The 19121-nt window shown below is 40.3% G+C and overlaps 1 protein-coding gene across 1 annotated transcript in view; it reads right to left on the reverse strand.

The window, feature by feature from the left end:
• COL4A3 (collagen type IV alpha 3 chain) overlaps nt 1-19121 on the reverse strand; it is a 134168-nt gene that overhangs the window by 15450 nt on the left and 99597 nt on the right. Inside the window, exons 29-41 of the mRNA XM_022567847.2 lie at nt 17952-18049; nt 17234-17384; nt 16767-16880; nt 15603-15770; nt 14275-14364; nt 13777-13911; nt 8193-8291; nt 7357-7446; nt 6530-6669; nt 4428-4554; nt 3098-3178; nt 2614-2712; nt 2277-2324 (exon numbers count right to left, since the gene is read on the reverse strand). Of these exons, the coding sequence (XP_022423555.2) occupies nt 2277-2324; nt 2614-2712; nt 3098-3178; nt 4428-4554; nt 6530-6669; nt 7357-7446; nt 8193-8291; nt 13777-13911; nt 14275-14364; nt 15603-15770; nt 16767-16880; nt 17234-17384; nt 17952-18049 (1440 nt within the window). The remainder of the gene's footprint in view (nt 1-2276; nt 2325-2613; nt 2713-3097; nt 3179-4427; nt 4555-6529; nt 6670-7356; nt 7447-8192; nt 8292-13776; nt 13912-14274; nt 14365-15602; nt 15771-16766; nt 16881-17233; nt 17385-17951; nt 18050-19121) is intronic.

The raw sequence follows: 19121 nt of genomic DNA on the forward strand, positions 1-19121 counted from the left end.
ATCACTGATAATTCAATAGAGCACTAAAAAGCTAAACTTCGGGACTTCCCTGGTGTCACAGTGGTTAAGAATCCACCTGCTGATGCAGGGAACAAGGGTTCGAGCCGTGGTCCGGGAAGATCCCACATGCTGTGGAGCAACTAATCCCGAGCCTGCAAGCCACAACTACTGAAGCTTGCGTGCCTAGAGCTCTGCAACAAGAGAAGCCACCGCATGAGAAGCCCACGCACCACAATGAAGAGTAGCCCCTGCTCGCTGCAACTAGAGAAAGCCCGCGCGCAGCAACAAAGACCCAAGCAGCCAAAAGTAAATAAATAAATACATACATATATTAAAAAAAAAAAAGCTAAACTTCATGGCTGGTTTGTGCATTTAAAGTGTTGCCCAGACAAGCCCAGAAAAAGGAACGACAAAGTTGCCATCCCCATTCTGTCCTCTGGTTACTTCTCCCCCATAACACAAACACTAGTCTGGAAGGGACAAATGTGGCGAGAGGTTTGGATTTACCAAAGAAGACCCTGCAAAAGGTCACAACTTAATACTAATATTTTTCATCTCAGAGAACTTTCAAGAAATTGTGCTTTGACATTCATAAATGGAAGATGTTGTATGAATTGAAAATAATCTCTCCCTCTTCTCTCCCATCTTTGTGTTATTCTAGAAGTGGTAAATGGCATGAAAATGGGAGACAGAAGAAAGGAAGAAGGACAAGTGAGGAGGGGGCTGGTGGCACAGGAAAGGGCTTGGGAAGTTATTTATTATGCAGGGAAGGCTTAGCGGGATGATGAAAATAAAATTGATGACTATTGAATATCTAGCCCTTTGTCTATCATGTTCTTTAGCTCTTTGAATGCCTGCAATTTATACCTTTAAAAGAAAGTATTTAGATGATTTCAGCTCTCTTCAAGCTCTGAAATGCTGTAATTGTACGACAGGGTCTGGCAATGGTCTGAGGCACCAAGATGCTGTCTTGAGTTGTATATTCCATGTCCATGAAGATGCTTCCTTGTTTTACAATATGATTTCTTTTGGGGATTTGGGAGAATTAAAACTAATTAAAAGGATTCATACCTTCCAAGTATCAATGACCTCGTCTCCATATTTATTTATCCTAGAGGGACTGAGGTGCATAATCATTTACTTTCATAATTAGGCTATTTGTTGTTTTTAAAGGCTTTTTAATTTAAGATTTGATCGTTTGGTCTCAAATTTTATTTCCAATTAAATGCTAAAGTGTCCTCATTACACATGGTTAAACTGTGAGCTTAGCCTAGGAAAATGAACGGAAACTCCCCTTTTGACCATAATTCTAAAACTAGGCTATGAAAAGCCTTTATGTTCAGGAGGGAGGGAAGGGTCTGAGAGACGTGCAGACATTGAGCTCAACCAAAACGACTATCGCATCATCCAGAAACGGGAAAGAACGGCTCTTGTCTACTTTCACAGTTGAGCTGGTAGGTCAGAGCAGTTCCTGCCCCGTGGGGTTTCTCTGTAGCGTCAGGCTACTCTTTGCTGGTTCTTTTGAGCATCAATAACCAGAGGCCGTCACTGGGCTTAGGCATCTTTGCTAATAAAATACTCCTACCTACAGGACCTACGGCTGAGAAGGGTCAATAAAAGGTGCAAATAATCTAGTATTTCTTCTGGCAGGTTTCTATACAAAATGGAAAAAGTTAAAAGAAGCTGCTTATCTTATGAAACACTGGCATGAGAAATCCAGACTGGCAGTGTGTCAAACAAAAACTTGTATATTCTTTGAATGACATATTCAGTAAGTTGCCGTGTCTGAGATGCTGAGAGAGTTACTGGGAATCCCTGAATAAACAGTAACCTGAGCCACAAGCTGGCTCTGGGGGGTTGGAATCAGACCTATGAAGGTAACAAGGTGGGAAAGGATTAGTGTTATTACTGCATCTCAGAACATCAGGGAGAGGAAACTCCTTGAGAAGCTATCAATTCCACCTCCAACTTTTTAGGAGGTGATACATTTAAACCATGCTAACAACATCGAAGCAAATACAGAAGTCTTTTTCATGTTTAAAGACCTTCATGGAAGGAAATTCCAAAATTGGATCACAGTGTCTAGTTTGTTCATTTCGTGGTGATGGTAATAATGAAGCATTTTTACTTGAACACTAAGAATATACATATCCTATATTACCACTGGGACTTATTTAATTCAGTATGCTAAGTTTATTTTATCTATCAGGCATATTAAATTAGATTCTGTCCTTGAAAATGTATATCACCAGGTTCAGGAAGGAAGAACTGCTCACCTTGAGGACCAGGTTTCCCTCTTGGGCCTGGAAGTGCTCCCAGCAAACCTGAAAGAGAAAATTTTGGCATTTTAATATTCTATACATACAGTTAATTTATATATACATATAAAATGTATATGTATTTATATATATAAATTGTGAAACTGACCAATGTATACAAAATTTTTTCCACTTGGTCAATTTCACTTTGGTTACAGAAAGAATTATCACACACCCAGAACACATTAAAGATCATCAGTTCTGTCGGGGAAGAATTTCTAGAGCCATGAAGGATTACAGTGACACTAATTATTCTAAATAAACTAGAGTATCCAAGATGATGAGCAAGCAGTACCTGTTTCTCCTTTTTCTCCAGCTGGACCAGGAATTCCATCACGTCCTTGATTACCTCTCTCACCCGCTGGTCCAGGATTTCCTGGGAATCCTGGAGGGCCTGGAAAAAAAAAGCCATTCAAAGAGAGGACTTACTTCCTATCAGTGGCCTAATGTGAACCCCAGATGTGTGGAATTCTGCGAAATGTGTTCATTTTTCAGAACTGAAGCTACATGAAGCTAAATTCACAGTGAAAACCATGGACAGGTTACTGCTATCATGAGGATTTTTCACTTTGGAATGTGTAGGTCAGCTGATCTTTGAATTAGATCCGTATAAATACCTAACCTCACTTTTCTGCATTGTCTTCTGGAGACTGGGTAACTGGGAGCTACCTTCTAAGGAGCAGTCATGGGTCAGAGGTACCGGAAGACAGAGATTCCAGCCTCAGAAGAAAATATGCTTCCCTCACAAAAGGGAACTAGACAAAGTACAAAAATGGAACCTGGAGGGCCTTTTATTCCTGGAGAGCCAGGGAAACCTTTGATTCCTTTAGACCCCAAATCACCATCAGGACCGGGCTTTCCTATAAATGAAGAGAGAGGGGAAGGAAAAAAAGAAAACCAAAAGATAAATGATTCCAGCAATGGCTGAAACAGTCAGCTCTTACAGTCAACTGCGCTCAAGCTGGCCTTCAAGGGGCACTCCTGCGACAAGTCACTTCAGGCTGTTATTTCCCCAGAGAAGCACAGCAGAGACATGGCCAATCATTCTCAAAGGTGTGCATACCCCAGCCCCTTGGACCGCTCAATATCTGATTTATTACTTTAATTGGGAGTTAGCAGCAAAGCCACTGAACCTTTCCGTGTTTGAAAAGATAGTTTAAATATTGTCTTTAGGTAAGACTTGAAGCTGCAAACCAGTGGCTTAGCAGTTGTTTTTGATCAAAGTGAAAACTTCAACCCAAATAACAAGCAAATAAGAAAGCAAGCCAATGTTTAAACTGGAAACAGCAACAACAAAACCCTCAGAACAACAGTGCTATGGGTTAAATTGTGTTGCTCCCAAATGCATACGATGAAGTCCTAACTCCCTAGTATTTCAGAATATCACTGCATTTGGAGGTAGGTCTTTATTGTCTTTTTTCTTTCTTTCTGGCCATGCCACACAGCTTGTGGGATCTTAGTTCCTTGATCAGGGATTGAACGCAGGCCCCTGGAGGAGTCCTAACCACTGGACCACCAGGGAATTCCCAGGTAGGGTCTTTAAAGAAGCAATTAAGTTAAAATGAGGTCACCAAGGCAGTACCTAACACAATATGACTGATATCCTTATAAGAAAAGATTGGGACACAGGCACACAGAGGAAAGACACCTGGAGAAGGTGGCCACCTACAAGCTAACGAGAGAGGCCTCAGAAGAAATCAACCCTGCCGACACCTGGATCTCAGATTCGCAGCCTCCAGAACTAGGAGAAAATTAATTTCTGTTTAAGTTACCCAATCTGTGGTATTTGCTTTGGAAACCCTGGAAAACTAATATAAAGTTGGACAACAAGCTAACATTTCAGGTCTTTAGGCTGAATTCATTGAGGCAGCGCCCTCAAAGTTTTGTTTACGGGAGGAGGTTTTTAGATTTCAGGTCACCAAAGTCGACTGAAATGGACTCCTTGTGGTTCATTTGCCGTTTCTTAGTGTCTTCGAATTTGAAGATCAGATTTGAATAAAATCAATTGTAGTACAAAAGCCTAAACTGCTTTCCATTTACTATTCTAGGAGGCAAGGGTCATACCACACTTCTCGCTTGCAGCTTTTGGCTTGCAAAACCAGAGCTCACCTGGGTGGCCAGGGCTTCCGGGATTCCCAGGAACTCCCTCTGGTGCAGCAGGGCCCGAACATCCAGGTGTGCCAGGTGGCCCTCTACCTCCTTTCTTTCCCATGTCACCTGGCAATCCTGGATCTCCCTTAAATTCAGTCAAACACCTTTAAAATTCTCATATAAGCAGGATATGTGATCAGAATTAAGTATAAACTGGGTTGGTTTCTATCTATGTATTTATTTATTTAGCAATTCATGGTAAGTGTCTGCTGTGTGCTACCACCCTGATAGCTGCTGGGAACAGGATGGCTACATAATTTGTGGGGTGCAGTGCAAAATGAAAATGCAGCTTTCTTTAAAAGGACTTTTAAAAAGTAATTGAAGACAGAAATGGCAGAGCATTAAACCAAACATGGAGTCCTTGTCAGCACGGGACCTCTGTGGCTACACGAGTCCTGTGCCCAAGAAGCCAGGAATATAATAGTAACCATGTACAAATATGTGATGGATACAGTCCCTGCCTTCATGCGGCTTTAGAGACCAGTGGGAGATAGACACTAAATAATCACACACACAGATAATTTCAAATTGTGATGATTAACTCAGCGGTCAGAAAGAAATAGAACAAATGGATGTGTGTTCTTCATATACTCTGCATGCAGATAAATGTATGTCAACCACATGTAAAAAAAGAAACAAACAAAAACACAAACTTCCCATGGTTTAATATTCCTTAAATCTGTACTTCACTTTTATGATAAGCCAGAACATATGGATTTGATAGTAACTTACAAAATCTCGATGGTAGCTGACTAAGATTCATTATTCTGTTACTAAGATTTGCCAGCATGGTAAAACCAGCACATTTTGTGTTCAACGCATAGTTTAAAAAATTTCTCCTGTGGTTACCTATGAAAACTTTAAATGAAACTATTCATTAATTGAATGTGAATTAAGTCAAATATGATTCCTCACTCAGGAAAAATTTCAGTGGAAGGAGTCTCTTTCTGGTTTTCTGAGGACCTTGTTAAAAATAAAGGGCAAGGGAAATTTGTTTGAACTCCAAGTAGTAAAGGGTTACTTTTTCGGGTCTTTGTGGTTTCTAAAAGTTTTCTTTCTTGTTGTTTTACAGTTGGAGGAAATCTTTAGGAAAGGTGGTGTTTTATTGGCTCAAAAGAGAGTCAGGGAGAAAGTCTCCTAAGTAATGATTTTTATACTTTTTGGAAGTCTGATGAAAAATAACAGACTCCTTCTAAAAAAAACAAAAACAAAAACTGTATCCAAACAATTTTCATTCGATTTCTTTGGATACAATAGGCTTCCCCAGGGATCCATGGAATCCCATGTGAAGAACCCCGCTTGTGGGAATTTCTATTAATTATTCTCTATCGCTCTAGCTCTGGCTCTTGTGTAACTGCTATACGCAGAAAGGATGGAAGAAGATAAACCTAAAAGAACAGCTGAGCCACACTGAAACCTTTGGTTGCTGCATGATACGACATACAAGGGAGGGCTTTGGCATCCAGTCTCTAGTTGACAGAGCACAAGCGCTGAGAACACTGTGACAAGATAGAAAATCTTCTGTGTAATGCAATGACAAGAAACTTTTAAAACGATTAAGAAAGATAAATGTATATATCTTAGGATTTTTTTTGGTTTTGCTTTTTAATAATGCTCTAAATTTATTTTATTTTTCATCTTTTATTGTGTTTAAGAAGACAAGTATTTTTTATTACAAAGTTGGAACATTTAGTTTTGTAAGCCTGTGTGAGATGAGTCTATAGCAGAGACTGGCCACTTTGTAGCACAAGAAAAACAAACACTGCCCTGGCAGCTTGTATGGGCTTGTGATCACTACCTCCTCCTGGTAGCACACTTAAATTGCAGGGTTGGTTATGAGAAATTCCTTGGGGGTTGAAACTGGAGGGAATAAACTCAGAAATTGAAGTTGTGTGATAGGCATCCTTAGTTATAGAGAGAGGGGAGAAAACCTCAAATAACTGTCTGAAAATACAGTAATATTTTCAATTTTCTTTGCCCACAATGAATCCAGATACTTGTTGATATTTAAAGGGACTCATTCCACCACCAAAACATAAATACTTCAGTGGCCTATATACCTTTGGTCCTGGTGGTCCTGGCCTTGTACCTTCTGAATAACCTGGCTCTCCCTTATCTCCTTGGGGACCATGAGTACCTGGGAGGCCTGGTCTTCCAGCTAGACCTGGGAATCCCATAGTTCCCTTCATTCCTTTAGTACCTGAAATTAGGAAAGAAATCAGGTAAATCGGTAAAGGCAGAGATCTTGAAGGGTTCTACTTCTCACATTTTCACAAACCACCTTTCTCCCAAGAAGTTGGTTTTTCAGAAGCACTGATGTGTCAGATAGTCTTTTTTTTTTTCAATTTTTTAAAAATTGGAGTATAATTGCTTTACAATGTTGTGTCAGTTTCTGTCGTACAACGAAGTGAATCAGTTATATGTATACATATATCCCCTCCCTCTTGGACCTCCCTCCCACCCCCCCATTCCACTTATTAGAGAAATGCAAATCAAAACTACAATGAGGTATGACCTCACACCAGTCAGAATGGCCATCATCAAAAAAGATCTACAAACAAAAAATGCTGGAGAGGATGTGGAGAAAAGGGAACCCTCTTGCACTGTTGGTGGGAATGTAAATTGCTACATCCCACTATGGAGAACAGTATGGAGCTTCCTTAAAAAACTAAAAACAGGTAGTCTTAATGGATGATTTTTACACAATGTAAATGTTTATTTTGTTCTCACTCATGTTCTGGTTGCATACAGTACATTTGTCTAGAAGCAAATCTAGTTGTTTTACACCAACTTTCTACCAAGTAGAAAACCAATATGACAACACAGAAAATCTAGAATTAGGACCCATCTTGAGGCTGTAGGCTGGTAACAGGACATTATGCATTACCTGGCACCCCCATGCTTCCCATGCTTCCTGGCACACCACGTGGTCCTGGCTCACCAGGATTCCCAATGCTGCCTGGATCTCCTCTGGAGTCTTGAGAACAAATAAATAGTCATACGCTCTGTGTAGTTCCTGGACATAGTAGATGCTCAATAAACACTTGTTGCTTGCACAAATGAATGAATCCAGCGCAGCCAGACCATCTGGTTTAGGTACTTGTTTAGCTGCATTTATGCCTTCAAATAAGGAAGGGACTGGTGACTCAGAAAATGTAAAATTAGAGAAAGTTAGATTTTTGTCAGCAGGCCTGGATTTCAAACATCAGAATCATCCTAGGACCAAAGCCAGCAGGAAAGAGGGGGCTCCTGTGACAATATAGTAACAGATTTTCAAATGCAATATGGAAATTTTATTACAATGCAATAAATTTCATCACAGATGTGGTCACAGGGAATAGGGGGCTACATTATTTGTTTAAAAAATTACTTTGCAAACTCAATAACTTGTTTAAAATAGAAAGAGGCAAATTTGAAAACCTCTAAAGCATTATCTTACTTTCTTCTAGGATATATGAGGTTGTAATAAATTATAGTTTAGAATACATATCAGCTATTTCAAAATAAAATTTTGAGTGCAAAGCAGAACTTCATGTAGGTTAACATTTTTTAGTTAATACAGGCTGACTACAATTTGGTTAAATTATAAGAAATATAATTTGGTTAAATTATAAGAAGCAAATTTCTGTTGGGGCAGAATTCATATTCTAGAAACACATTTTTGTTACATTTAGATCTAGGAAAACTTAACACCTGATATTTCTATTAGAGAATCAGCTATACCTGGTGATCCTGGTGGTCCAGGTGGCCCTTGGAGTCCTTTGAAACCTGGTAACCCTGGAATGCCTCTGTTTCCTTTCTCACCAGGCTTCCCTGCAAGTCCTAAAGTTAAAAACTATGCATTAAAAATACAGGTTAGAATTTTATCAGGCTTATCCATGTCCTGATTAAAATTTCTGAGCTATTATTGAAATACAACATAGCATATTTGTTAAGAGTATGGGCAGATTTGGGCTTATATTTTATTTAAAAAGAAGATTAAAAGAGGTAATACATGAAAAGCATTAGCACAGTGCCTGGCATGAGTTAGTTCTCAAAGAACTCTAGCAATTTTCATAACATTTACACTTTGAACCAACATTTTAAGAACTAGTGGCCTAAATACAGCTTCTTTTTTTTTTTTTAAATAATGACAGAGGATTATCTACTACTATTCTTGTCTGGACTATTTCATTCTTAATCCATTTATTACAACTATCATTTATTAAGTAACTGGTTTATGGAAGACATTATTTGCTTTTATTTATCTTATTTAATCTTCAGGCAACCTCAGTGTATTCTTGAGCCTTTCCAGATAGGGTGTAGAGATGAGAAAATTGAGACTCTTTAAGAAGTCAATGAAATAATATAGAGTCACACCATCAGTTAGTGGTAATGCTGGGACTTGAATCCAGTTCTGCAGGCTAGAAGTCTCCTAAGTTTCCCACAACACCATCCTCCCTTCCCTAAAACATGGCTTTGATCACATTCTCCTGCTCAAAAATATTCATTGAATCTCTTTTGCCTACAGAGTAAATGACAGACTCCTTTCACTGGCACTTGAAACATTCTACAATCTATCCATGGCTGCAGCTTGTGCCTTTTCTCAAGCAGATTCACTTCCCTTGGCTGTTTCCCTGCTTACATATTCATTCATTCACATACGCGTTGAGTACCTAATTAATAGACAGGTCTTGTTCTAAGTGTTGGAGACATAGAAAAATCAAGTTCTCTTTTCCCAAGTTTTTAGTGTTTAACTGGGGAGACAGCCAAGTAAAAAATTACCACCCAGTGAGATAGTTTCTGTAAGAGTTGGGCACAATAGGCTACAGGGAAGAATTTTGAGAAGAGGGGATTTTTTTTTAAATTGTAGTGTGATTGCTTTACAATATTGTGTTAGTTTCTGCTGTATAGTGAAGTGAATCAGCTATAGGTATACATATATCCCCTCCCGCCTGGACCTCACCCCCCATCCCACCCATCTAGGTCATCACAGAGCACCGAGCTGAGCTCCCTGTGCTATACAGCAGGTTCCCACTAGCTACCTGTTTTACACATGGTAGTGTATTTATGTCAAACCTAATCTCCCAATTCATCCCACCCTCCCCTTCCCCGACTGTGTCCACACGTCCATTCTCTACCTCTCCGCTTCTATTCCTACATCACTAATCATTAGAGAAATGCAAATCAAAACTGCAATGAGGTATCACCTCACACCAGTCAGAATGGCCATTATCAAAAAATCTACAAACAGTAAATGCTGGAGAGGGTATAGAGAAAAGGGAACCCTCTTGCACTGTTGCTGGGAATGGAAATTGGTACAGCCACTGTGGAGAACAGTATGGAGGTTCCGTAAAAAGAGGGGATTTTTTTTTTTTTTTTTTTTTTTTTTTGCGGTACGGGGGCCTCTCACTGCTGTAGCCTCTCCTGTTGCGGAGCACAGGCTCCGGACGCGCAGGCTCAGCAGCCATGGCTCACGGGCCCAGCCGCTCCGCGGCATGTGGGATTTTCCCGGACCGGGGCACGAACCCGCATCCCCTGCATCGGCAGGCGGACTCTCAACCACTGCGCCACCAGGGAAGCCCAAAGAGGGGATATTTATAAGCTCAGTGTTGAAGAGCAAGTGGGAGCTAGCTGGATGGAGAAAGCATGGAGTGGGACAGAATTCTTAGGCAAGAAAATAACATGTGCAAAGGAGTGGTGAGTAGCAGGGAGTTAGAATATTTTCTTTTGTAACTTTTGGTTTTTTTCCATTTATATCCTTTATCATAACCTAAAAATATAGATCACTTAGTTTATTCATTTGCTTTGGTTTTTAAGGGGTGGCAAACAACCGCCTGTGGGCCAAATTTGGCTTGATGTTGCATGGCTGGAGAGCTAAGGATGCTTTTCCTATTTTTAATGGGCTGTAAACAGACAAACACACACAAAAGAAGAATATGCAACAGGTGTCATATGTGGTCCACAAAGCCTAAGATATTTACTACCTGGCCCTGGATATAAATTGTTTACAGAGACATTATTGTTTCTTTCCCTTATTAAGCTGTAAGTTTCCTCATGACCAGAATACTACCTCTGCTTTGTTCACCTCTGTGTCTTCAGGACATAGTAAAAATGTCTAGTCATAGGTACTAAAAAATAATTGCTAAGTAAATAAAGGTCATGTGGCTGGAGAAGTAGGCAAAGGGCAAGTGATAAAGAAACCTGGATGCCAGTCAAAGAGACCTGAATTCTTTTTTTTTTTTTTTTGCGGTACGCGGGCCTCTCACTGTTGTGGCCTCTCCCGTTGCGGAGCACAGGCTCCGGATACGCAGGCTCAGCGGCCATGGCTCACGGGCCCAGCCGCTTCACGGCATGTGGGATCTTCCCGGACTGGGGCACGAACCCGTGTCCCCTGCATCGGCAGGCGGACTCTCAACCACTGCGCCACCAGGGAAGCCCAGAAACCTGAATTCTTAAAGCAAGGGGAGACTTGGAAAGATTTTAAGCCAAGAGTATCCCTTGCTCATCTGAAACCTACTCATAATTTAAATGCTTCTTCATGGAGGCTTCTCTTTTTTAAAATTTATTTTATTGAAGTATAGTTGACTTACAATGCTGTGTTATTTCTGCTGTACAGCAAAGTGATTCAGTTATACATCTATAAGCTCTTTTTCATATTATTTTCCATTGTAGTTTATTACAGGATACTGAATATAGTTCCCTGTGCTCATGGAGGCTTCTTTGACCACCCTGGTTCAGGTGTTTTCTGCTTTGCTCATGTCCCACAAGGCTCACTGCCAGTGGTACCCAGCTGGCAGCACAGTGAGAAGGCTGAGTATGGACTTTGGAACCAACAACATCAGTGTGAGGTCCATCTCTGCACTTCCTATCAGAGTGACACTGAGTAATGTGACCTTTCCATTTCCCATCTATAAAATGGGATGACAGCAATAACCTACTCCTAGGGTTGTTGTGAGAATTAAATGAGTCAATATTTGTAAAGCTTGGAACAGTACCTGCATGTGGGAAGGGCTTCACAGGTCTTTGCTAAAATAGCATAACAGTTCTTTTGTATTATTCTTTACCTTTTTGTACATATGTCTAAATCTTCCATGCAGACTCCTTGAGGAGAGGACGACTTTGCTTTTCATACCTTCAATAGCTCTTCCACATTTGCAGTGGATGTCTTTAAGTCAGAAACTCAGACGAAAAATGAATCATATAGAAATTAGAGAGGCCTAGATAGTATGATCTTTTGTTGTTGTTGTGGTTCTATCTCTGCTCCTTGGTTGTGGGTTTGAAAAGCCAAAAGGAAACATGTAGGACAGCTTCCATGCACCTTGTACTTTGCTAGAAGCATAAAAATAGCATGTGTCCCTATACATTTTACAGAAACAATTCTTTAATTGTAAATTAGTACCCATTGTGCATTCATGATGTTAGAGTCAAATTTTGGTTTCTGTAGGCACAGATATGCTATTCATATTTTTTTTCAAAATGTTTGCAACGCTACCTAAATCATCTAGAATAATCCAGTGAAGTGGTGTCTGACAGTTTATGAAGACTGGACACTTGTGCCAGTATTTTTTTTTTTTTAACATCTTGGCTTAGACCAGTTCTAGCAGAATTTTATAAAATTCATACTACTTTCTATTCTATTGTTAAAAATGTAATGCAGTCTTCTGTTTGCACCCAGAACTAAACCATCCCTTTGACAGCAGATTAAAGGGGGACTACCCAAAAGGCCTTTACTTGCTAATTTTCCTTTATAGAAAAAAATCTGATTCTTTTCCCAATGATTATCCTTTTATTTATTTATTTTTAAAGTTTGGCCCATTTGAGGAATAGCAAAAGGCCAGAATGGCTATTTTATTTTTTTAAAAATATTTACTTATTTATTTATTTGGCTGCATTGGGTTTTAGCTGCGGCACGCGGGATCTTTCGTTGCGGCTCATGGGCTTCTCTCTAGTTGTGGCACGTGGGCTTAGTTGCCACTCGGCAAATGGGATCTTAGTTCCCCGACCAGGGATCAAACCCGCATCCCGTGTTGGAAGGCAGATTGGATTCTTAACCACTGGACCACCAGGGAAGTCCCTGATTATCCTTTTTTAAGTTAGCAAATTAGCTGGATTCAATCACTCTCCAGAACCCTGCTCCAATGTCACCTCTGTGAAGTCCCTCCTAATTCTGGGAAAGACAGCTATTCAGTCTTGCCAGCCTGGTCTACAGAACTCTATCCAGAATTTTTAAAGCAAATTTTACAATCTAACTTCTCAAAGTTGATTACAAATTATTCAAAACTTGATATGGTTTTGCAACTACAAACACATTTTTCTTTTATTCTTCCCTGCTATAGAAGTTTGATCTGCAAACATTTAATTTTACCCAGAAATCCTTTGTTTTATTAAAGTTACTTGGGGTTAGACTGGATCAGGAAGACCGCAAGGCAAACCTTAAATTTTGATTTGATATTGGCTGTATTGATCATATAAAAAAGCCTGTCATACAAAGTGCTTAAATAACTTGAAATAATTTGAATGGGTTTGAATTTGAGCTTAACAGCTATAGCTAACAAATAACAGCATTGTTTTGTTTTTCTTGTTTGCTTGTTTGTTTTTTGCGGTATGCGGGCCTCTCACTGCTGTGGCCTCTCCCGTTGCGGAGCACAGGCTCCGGACGCGCAGGCTCAGCGGCCATGGCTCACGGGCCCAGCCGCTCCGCGGCACGTGGGATCTTCCCGGACCGGGGCACGAACTCGTGTCCCCTGCATCAGCAGGCGGCCTCTCAACCACTGCGCCACCAGGGAAGCCCAAATAACAGCATTTTTAAGGCACTGATTTGTAATCAAAACATATTTTCTCTTTAGTAATTATTCTCCAAAGGATTCTGAGTATAAGAAGCAGTTTTTAGATGCAATCAGAAAAATTCACCCTAGCAGCTGACAGGATAGAGTTGAATGTGGGGTGGAGTTTTCTACTCCAGCCAGGGAAGTGTTTTATGTGGAATTTTCTAAAGGTTTAATTTTCACCATACTTGGCAAAAGGGGGCTTTGAGGCTTAGAATTTAAAGATTGGCTAGTGAAAATTTAAAGACAGCAGACCAAAATGCAGAATTAACTTGGAAATAAAAAGTTAACGATTTAAGGAGGCAACATATTACTGTTCAAGGCACACAAAACCCAGTTCTAGTCTAACTTGGTCACCAACTGACTTTGTGAGCTTGGGTGGGAAATTAAACCCTGGTCCTCACTGTTCTCTTATGTCTACTAAAGGGATTTTCCTGGATAATTTCTTAGTCCCAGAATCAGCTCTGATGTTCTGATTCTAAACGTAAGAACGTTTGTACCTTTGAGTCCTGGTTCCCCTTTGTCCCCGACTAAGCGTAATATTCCAGGAGGCCCTGGAGTTCCTTTATCTCCTTGTTCCCCTTTGGCACCTGGGGCTCCTCTCTCGCCTTTTACTCCTGGAATTCCAAAGCTCCCTAAGAGACAGACGTAACAACATCAGTTCCTTAATTCTTTAAAAGTTCATGAGGATTCAAAAGTTAACAGTGCTTACCATAAAACAAAACAAGACAGATAAACCAAAAAAGGTTAACAGGGCTGAGAACTTGATAAATAGTTGCCCCCAAACAGGCAGCCACATGAGGGTAGTTGTCTAAGCCTGTAGGGAGAAAATATGACTATTCAAAAGGGACAAGGGAATACAGAAAACTGCAAAAGCAAATATAAGGTTTTCTCAGAACTACTTTCTCCTCAAAGAATAAAATATAATTTATTTTTCTGCTAATTAAATGAACATTGTTCATGCCTCCTGATAGCTGGAAAGATATTCTATCACTTACCCCTCTGTCCCAGGGTGCCTGGCTTCCCAGGAGGCCCCGGAGGGCCAATGTTTCCGGGAACCCCCATCATCCCAATCATTCCTTTTTCACCTATGGAAACAAATTAACACAAGGCAGCACATGCTGTAAAGAATGAGAAAAGCGAAATACTCCATAAAATAAAATGAATTATACTTAGAAAGAGAGAAAGGGTGTTGAAAAGATGGTTTCTGTAAACAGGAAAATAATCACACTTGTCTAGGGATGGGTCAGTAAATGGTCTTTTTTTACATCGTGGATGTGGAAGTTGGTAGCAAATCACACTTGTGGATGAGGAGAAAATATGCTGAAGGTTTGGAGCATTCCCTCGTCCCAACCCTTGATCAATAACTTTGTTATATTCCCTTATTTTACTTTCTTCATAGCATTTGTCGCTAGATGGACTTAGTTCTTAAATGTGTTTGTTATCGTGTTCCCCGTCGTTCGAGGTGGAGTCTTATCCACCAATGTATCTCTAGGGTCTGGAACGGTGATGGCATATGATAGTAGTTCCATAATATACACGAAAGGTTAATTAGCAGATTAAGTTCTTATTCTGGACTCTTCTCTGGAGGAGAGACCAGTGAGGTCCTTATGCCATGAGAAGACTATTGAAATAGTCTCTCCCAAACATATAAACCATAAAAAGTGATGAAATAAAAGAATTATAAGGGAATACTATGAACAATGACAGGCCAGAAAATCCAATTCTTAGAAGAGGCACAGATTACCAAAATTGACTCAAGAAGAAATAGAAAATCTGAATAGATCTATAAGAAGCAAAGAGACTGAATTAGTAATTTTAAAACTTCTCTCAAAGAAAACCCAAGCCCCAGGTGACTTCACTGGTGACCTCTATCAAATATTTAAAGAATATCAATTCTTCACAAACTCTTCTAGGAAATACAAGAGGAGGAAACACTTCTCATCTTGTTCAATAAGATAGCATTACCCTGATACCAAAACCAGACAAAGACATCACAAGAAAACAGACACTGTAAGTATCCCTTATAAATATGGATGCAAAAAATTTCAACAAAATACTAGCAAATATATTTCACTAGTAATATATTAACAAGATTACACAGCAAAAATAGTCATATTGTGGGTAATTGTGAAATTTGACCATCCCACTACCACCAGTTCCCAGCCCTCTGGCTCCTTGCAAATAACTCAGAAGGAAAACTTATACTAAATGAAAGAGAAGCTTAGAGTCAAAAGCCTAGGCGGGTCTCTAGTTTACACAGCTACCTTAAAAGGAATATGTGGAAGAACAGAGAAGAAGAAAAACAAAAGCACATAAAGGGTACCTGGTGGCCCTAAAAATCCTGGATTTCCTGGATATCCTTTTGTACCAGGTGGTCCCATCTCCCCTCGATGACCCGGCATTCCTGGTGGTCCAGGTTCTCCAGGAAATCCTGACCTATCCAAGCCTGGAATACCTGGGTCTCCCTTTGGCCCCGTTTCGCCTCTTCTGCCTATATATGAATGAATGAATGAATGAACGCACGATTGCTTTCCACACCAACTCCAGATATATTTTATGGCTGTAAATATTTAGCTCTGTGATTGTGGGCAAACCACAGACTTTTCTAATTGATAGATTTAGGTCCCCTTTTGTAAAATTCTAAGATCCCTTCTGGAGTTAACATTCTGTGTTTCAATGATTCATGAAGTAATGATAGTGTAGAATTTAGATTTATTTTCTAGTCCTGCAGGCACATCTTGGGAATGCACTTTCTGACCGTGGCACAGTCTTTAACCGGCAGAATTCATACAGAGCCACTCACGTGGCAGCAAGCCACCAGATGCTTCTAGAAACAATAACAGCACCACTACAACAATTAACTTCTTGGCCAAAATTTTGTTTGTGAACATATAAGAAGTATAATAGGAGAGTTCTAAAGGATTTTTTACCCAGAAACAGTTCACAGATCTGGTTGAGAGGAGTGAAAAAGATGGTAAGTTTCCCATGACTGCCTAGCTTTCATAATTTAGATTTACTTTCATACCCTTTCTTTTATGTTGCTTGTAAAGCAACCAACTATGTATTTTAGTTTGTAACTTGTGAACATATACCTTTGCATACATTCACTCTGTTTCAATAATAAGGATACATTTACCACTTTAATATACCTATGAAAGTATTAAAGGTAAAAGTTATTTGAGTTTATACGTATATATATATATATATATATGTAAGTATGCATCTGTATATATCTTCATTGTTCATATTTTCTTGCATACAAGACACAAACCAATTTTACTGTAGCAACTTCAGGTCTCTTACTCTATAGTTGCTATTCACTGCAACAAGTTCGTGACAACAGGTTTTTGTTTCTGAAATCACTTTTCCCATTGAACAGTGGTCAGGACTTGTTACCGGGTAGTTCCCATGTTAAGCAGCAAAACTCAAAGCAGGAGTCCCATGTCATCTGCCCGCCTGGTGACTGGTTTCAAGGGCCTCCCCCTACCTTGTTGCCCTTTCAATCCATTTAAGCCTGGAAGTCCTTGAGCTCCACTGAGACTTTCTTTGCACCTTCCTGGGGGGCCTCTTTCTCCAGGTGGTCCAGGCTGCCCTGGATCCCCTGCAAAACAGAGTCCAAGAATACAATCGGGTGCCAAAACCCAGGGTCCTAGTATTGCTATCCCAGTCATTCTCTTATAACTTTCCCCCCTGAATCGAACTTAGAGTTAATACCATTGATATGTCTTATAGAGGGGACACTCATTAAAAAGGAAAGAAGGAAGAAAGAGGGAACAAAGGTAGGGCAGCAATGGAATGGAAATTTGAACGGAAAGTTAATTAAGGCTCGCATGTTCAATTTATTGAGCTAGAAGTTTGAGAAGAGTTCTTGACCCCTAGAGCACCTACACATTCAATGTGCAGCATTTTAGCTGAGCTCACAGTGGAGAAAAGCAATCACACTTGCTATTTTACCTCGTGGTCCATCAAGCCCTCCAGTTCCTGGAATTCCAGGGAGACCTGGAAGTCCAGGGAGTCCACTTTCTCCCTTTTCCCCAGAGTTGCCTCTTTCTCCTGGCAAACCTGGTGCTCCTGGCTCTCCAGGCATGGCTAGCCCTGGTTCTCCCTATAGCACAGAAATTGCGTTAGTTTTACTGTATCATGCTTTCAAATCCTTATCGACTATTGACCGGTCTTTAGGGCTATTTACGTGAAAATAACGTCTCCGTGATGGAGGTTCTATGTCCCTTTTGTACAGTCACCACCATTCCATCCATTTTCCTTTTTCAGTTGTAGTTGCTGACTTTTTAAATAAAACTGTGCTTAGTAATTCTTCATAGCCTCCACTTTTTAAGAAGACTGTGGAATTTTCTGTAAACAGTCTAGATGTCTCTCCTTTTGTTAGTTTTTCTCATAGATATCCACGTCTGTTTCTAGAGTTTTCCCATTTTAAGTACTCTGAATGTTTCTGAAGAATTAAGCAAGAAATAGAGAGGCAAACTGGTCTTCTTACACCTTCTATTCTCCTTTCTAAAGGGGAGTGATGGTTCAGAGAAACTTCTAAAAATGTCGGCATCTTCATCATCTACAAATATATTGACAATTTCTACACACAGAGCATCCTAACAGGCTGACTGAAACTGCCCCTCCCCTCCCCTCCCCAATATCAGTCTGCATTTTAATTCTCAAAGACCTTGACTCCTGGGAGGCCTGGCTTTCCAGGTAACCCTGGCTTTCCCGTTTCTCCAGGACAGCCTGGTGATCCTTTTGTTCCTGGAAAACCTTGGTCTCCTACAGAGAAAAAAATAACAAAGGTTGTAAGACAGGTCTTAAAAGATTCTGAACAGTAGCTCTTAGATATTTTTATGAAAGTTTAAATGATGAGAATGCCAACCGCTAAATTAGCACTTAAAAAACGTCAATTCCAAATCAGATTACATTGGTTCCCAGTTTAAAAAATTACCTTCTCCACTCTTGTTGTTTAGCACCACTAAAGTTTGACTGAGCAATTCTTTAAACCACTGATACCAAATGACCATTTGGGTGCCTCTTTTAAAAAGTGTATTTTGCATACTGTGTACAGCCAAATGAATTTTTAAATGTGTCTATATATCTACGCAAGCATGACCCAGATCGAGATATAAAGCATTTCCAGCATCCAGGTAGCCTTTCTTTTTTTTGTTGTTTTTGCGGTACGCGGGCCTCTCACTGTTGTGGCCTCTCCTGTTGCGGAGCACAGGCTCTGGACGCGCAGGCTCAGCGGCCATGGCTCACGGGCCCAGCCGCTCCGCGGCATGTGGGATCTTCCCGGACCGGGGCACGAACCCGTGTCCCCTCCATCGGCAGGCGGACTCTCAATCACTGCGCCACCAGGGAAGTCCTGGGTAGCCTTTCTTAACATGGGTTGCTCAAGAGAATTACTTCCTAAAGCTCTATAATAGCCACTGAGCATTAACTTCTCTTTTACTCATTTATAATAGGAGAGTTGAGAAAGGAGTTAATACACATCTTTTTCTCTGGTCTGTGGTTCAAAAGAGGAAAGCCTGGTAGAGCAAGGCTGCGTTCAGAGAGTTCCTTTGTGCCTCTAATTTGACCAATTTCATTTATTTATTTATTTTAGCTGTGTCGGGTCTTAGTTGCAGCACGTGGGATCTTCTTTGTGGCATGTGGGCTCATAGTTGTGGCATGTGGGCTTCTTAGTTGCGGCATGCATGTGGGATCTAGTTCCCTGACAAGGGATAGAACTCAGGCCCCCTGCATTGGAAGCACAGAGTCTTACCCACTGGATGACCAGGGAAGTCCCTAATTTGACCAATTTTAAATTCACAGTTATTTCATGGGATTCATTAGGTTCAACTGGGAA

The sequence above is a fragment of the Delphinapterus leucas genome, chromosome 8, assembly GCF_059928025.1.
Source record: "Delphinapterus leucas isolate spDelLeu-1000000601 "Yukka" chromosome 8, BTC_Dleu_Yukka2, whole genome shotgun sequence".
In the NCBI taxonomy this organism is placed as follows: domain Eukaryota; kingdom Metazoa; phylum Chordata; class Mammalia; order Artiodactyla; family Monodontidae; genus Delphinapterus; species Delphinapterus leucas.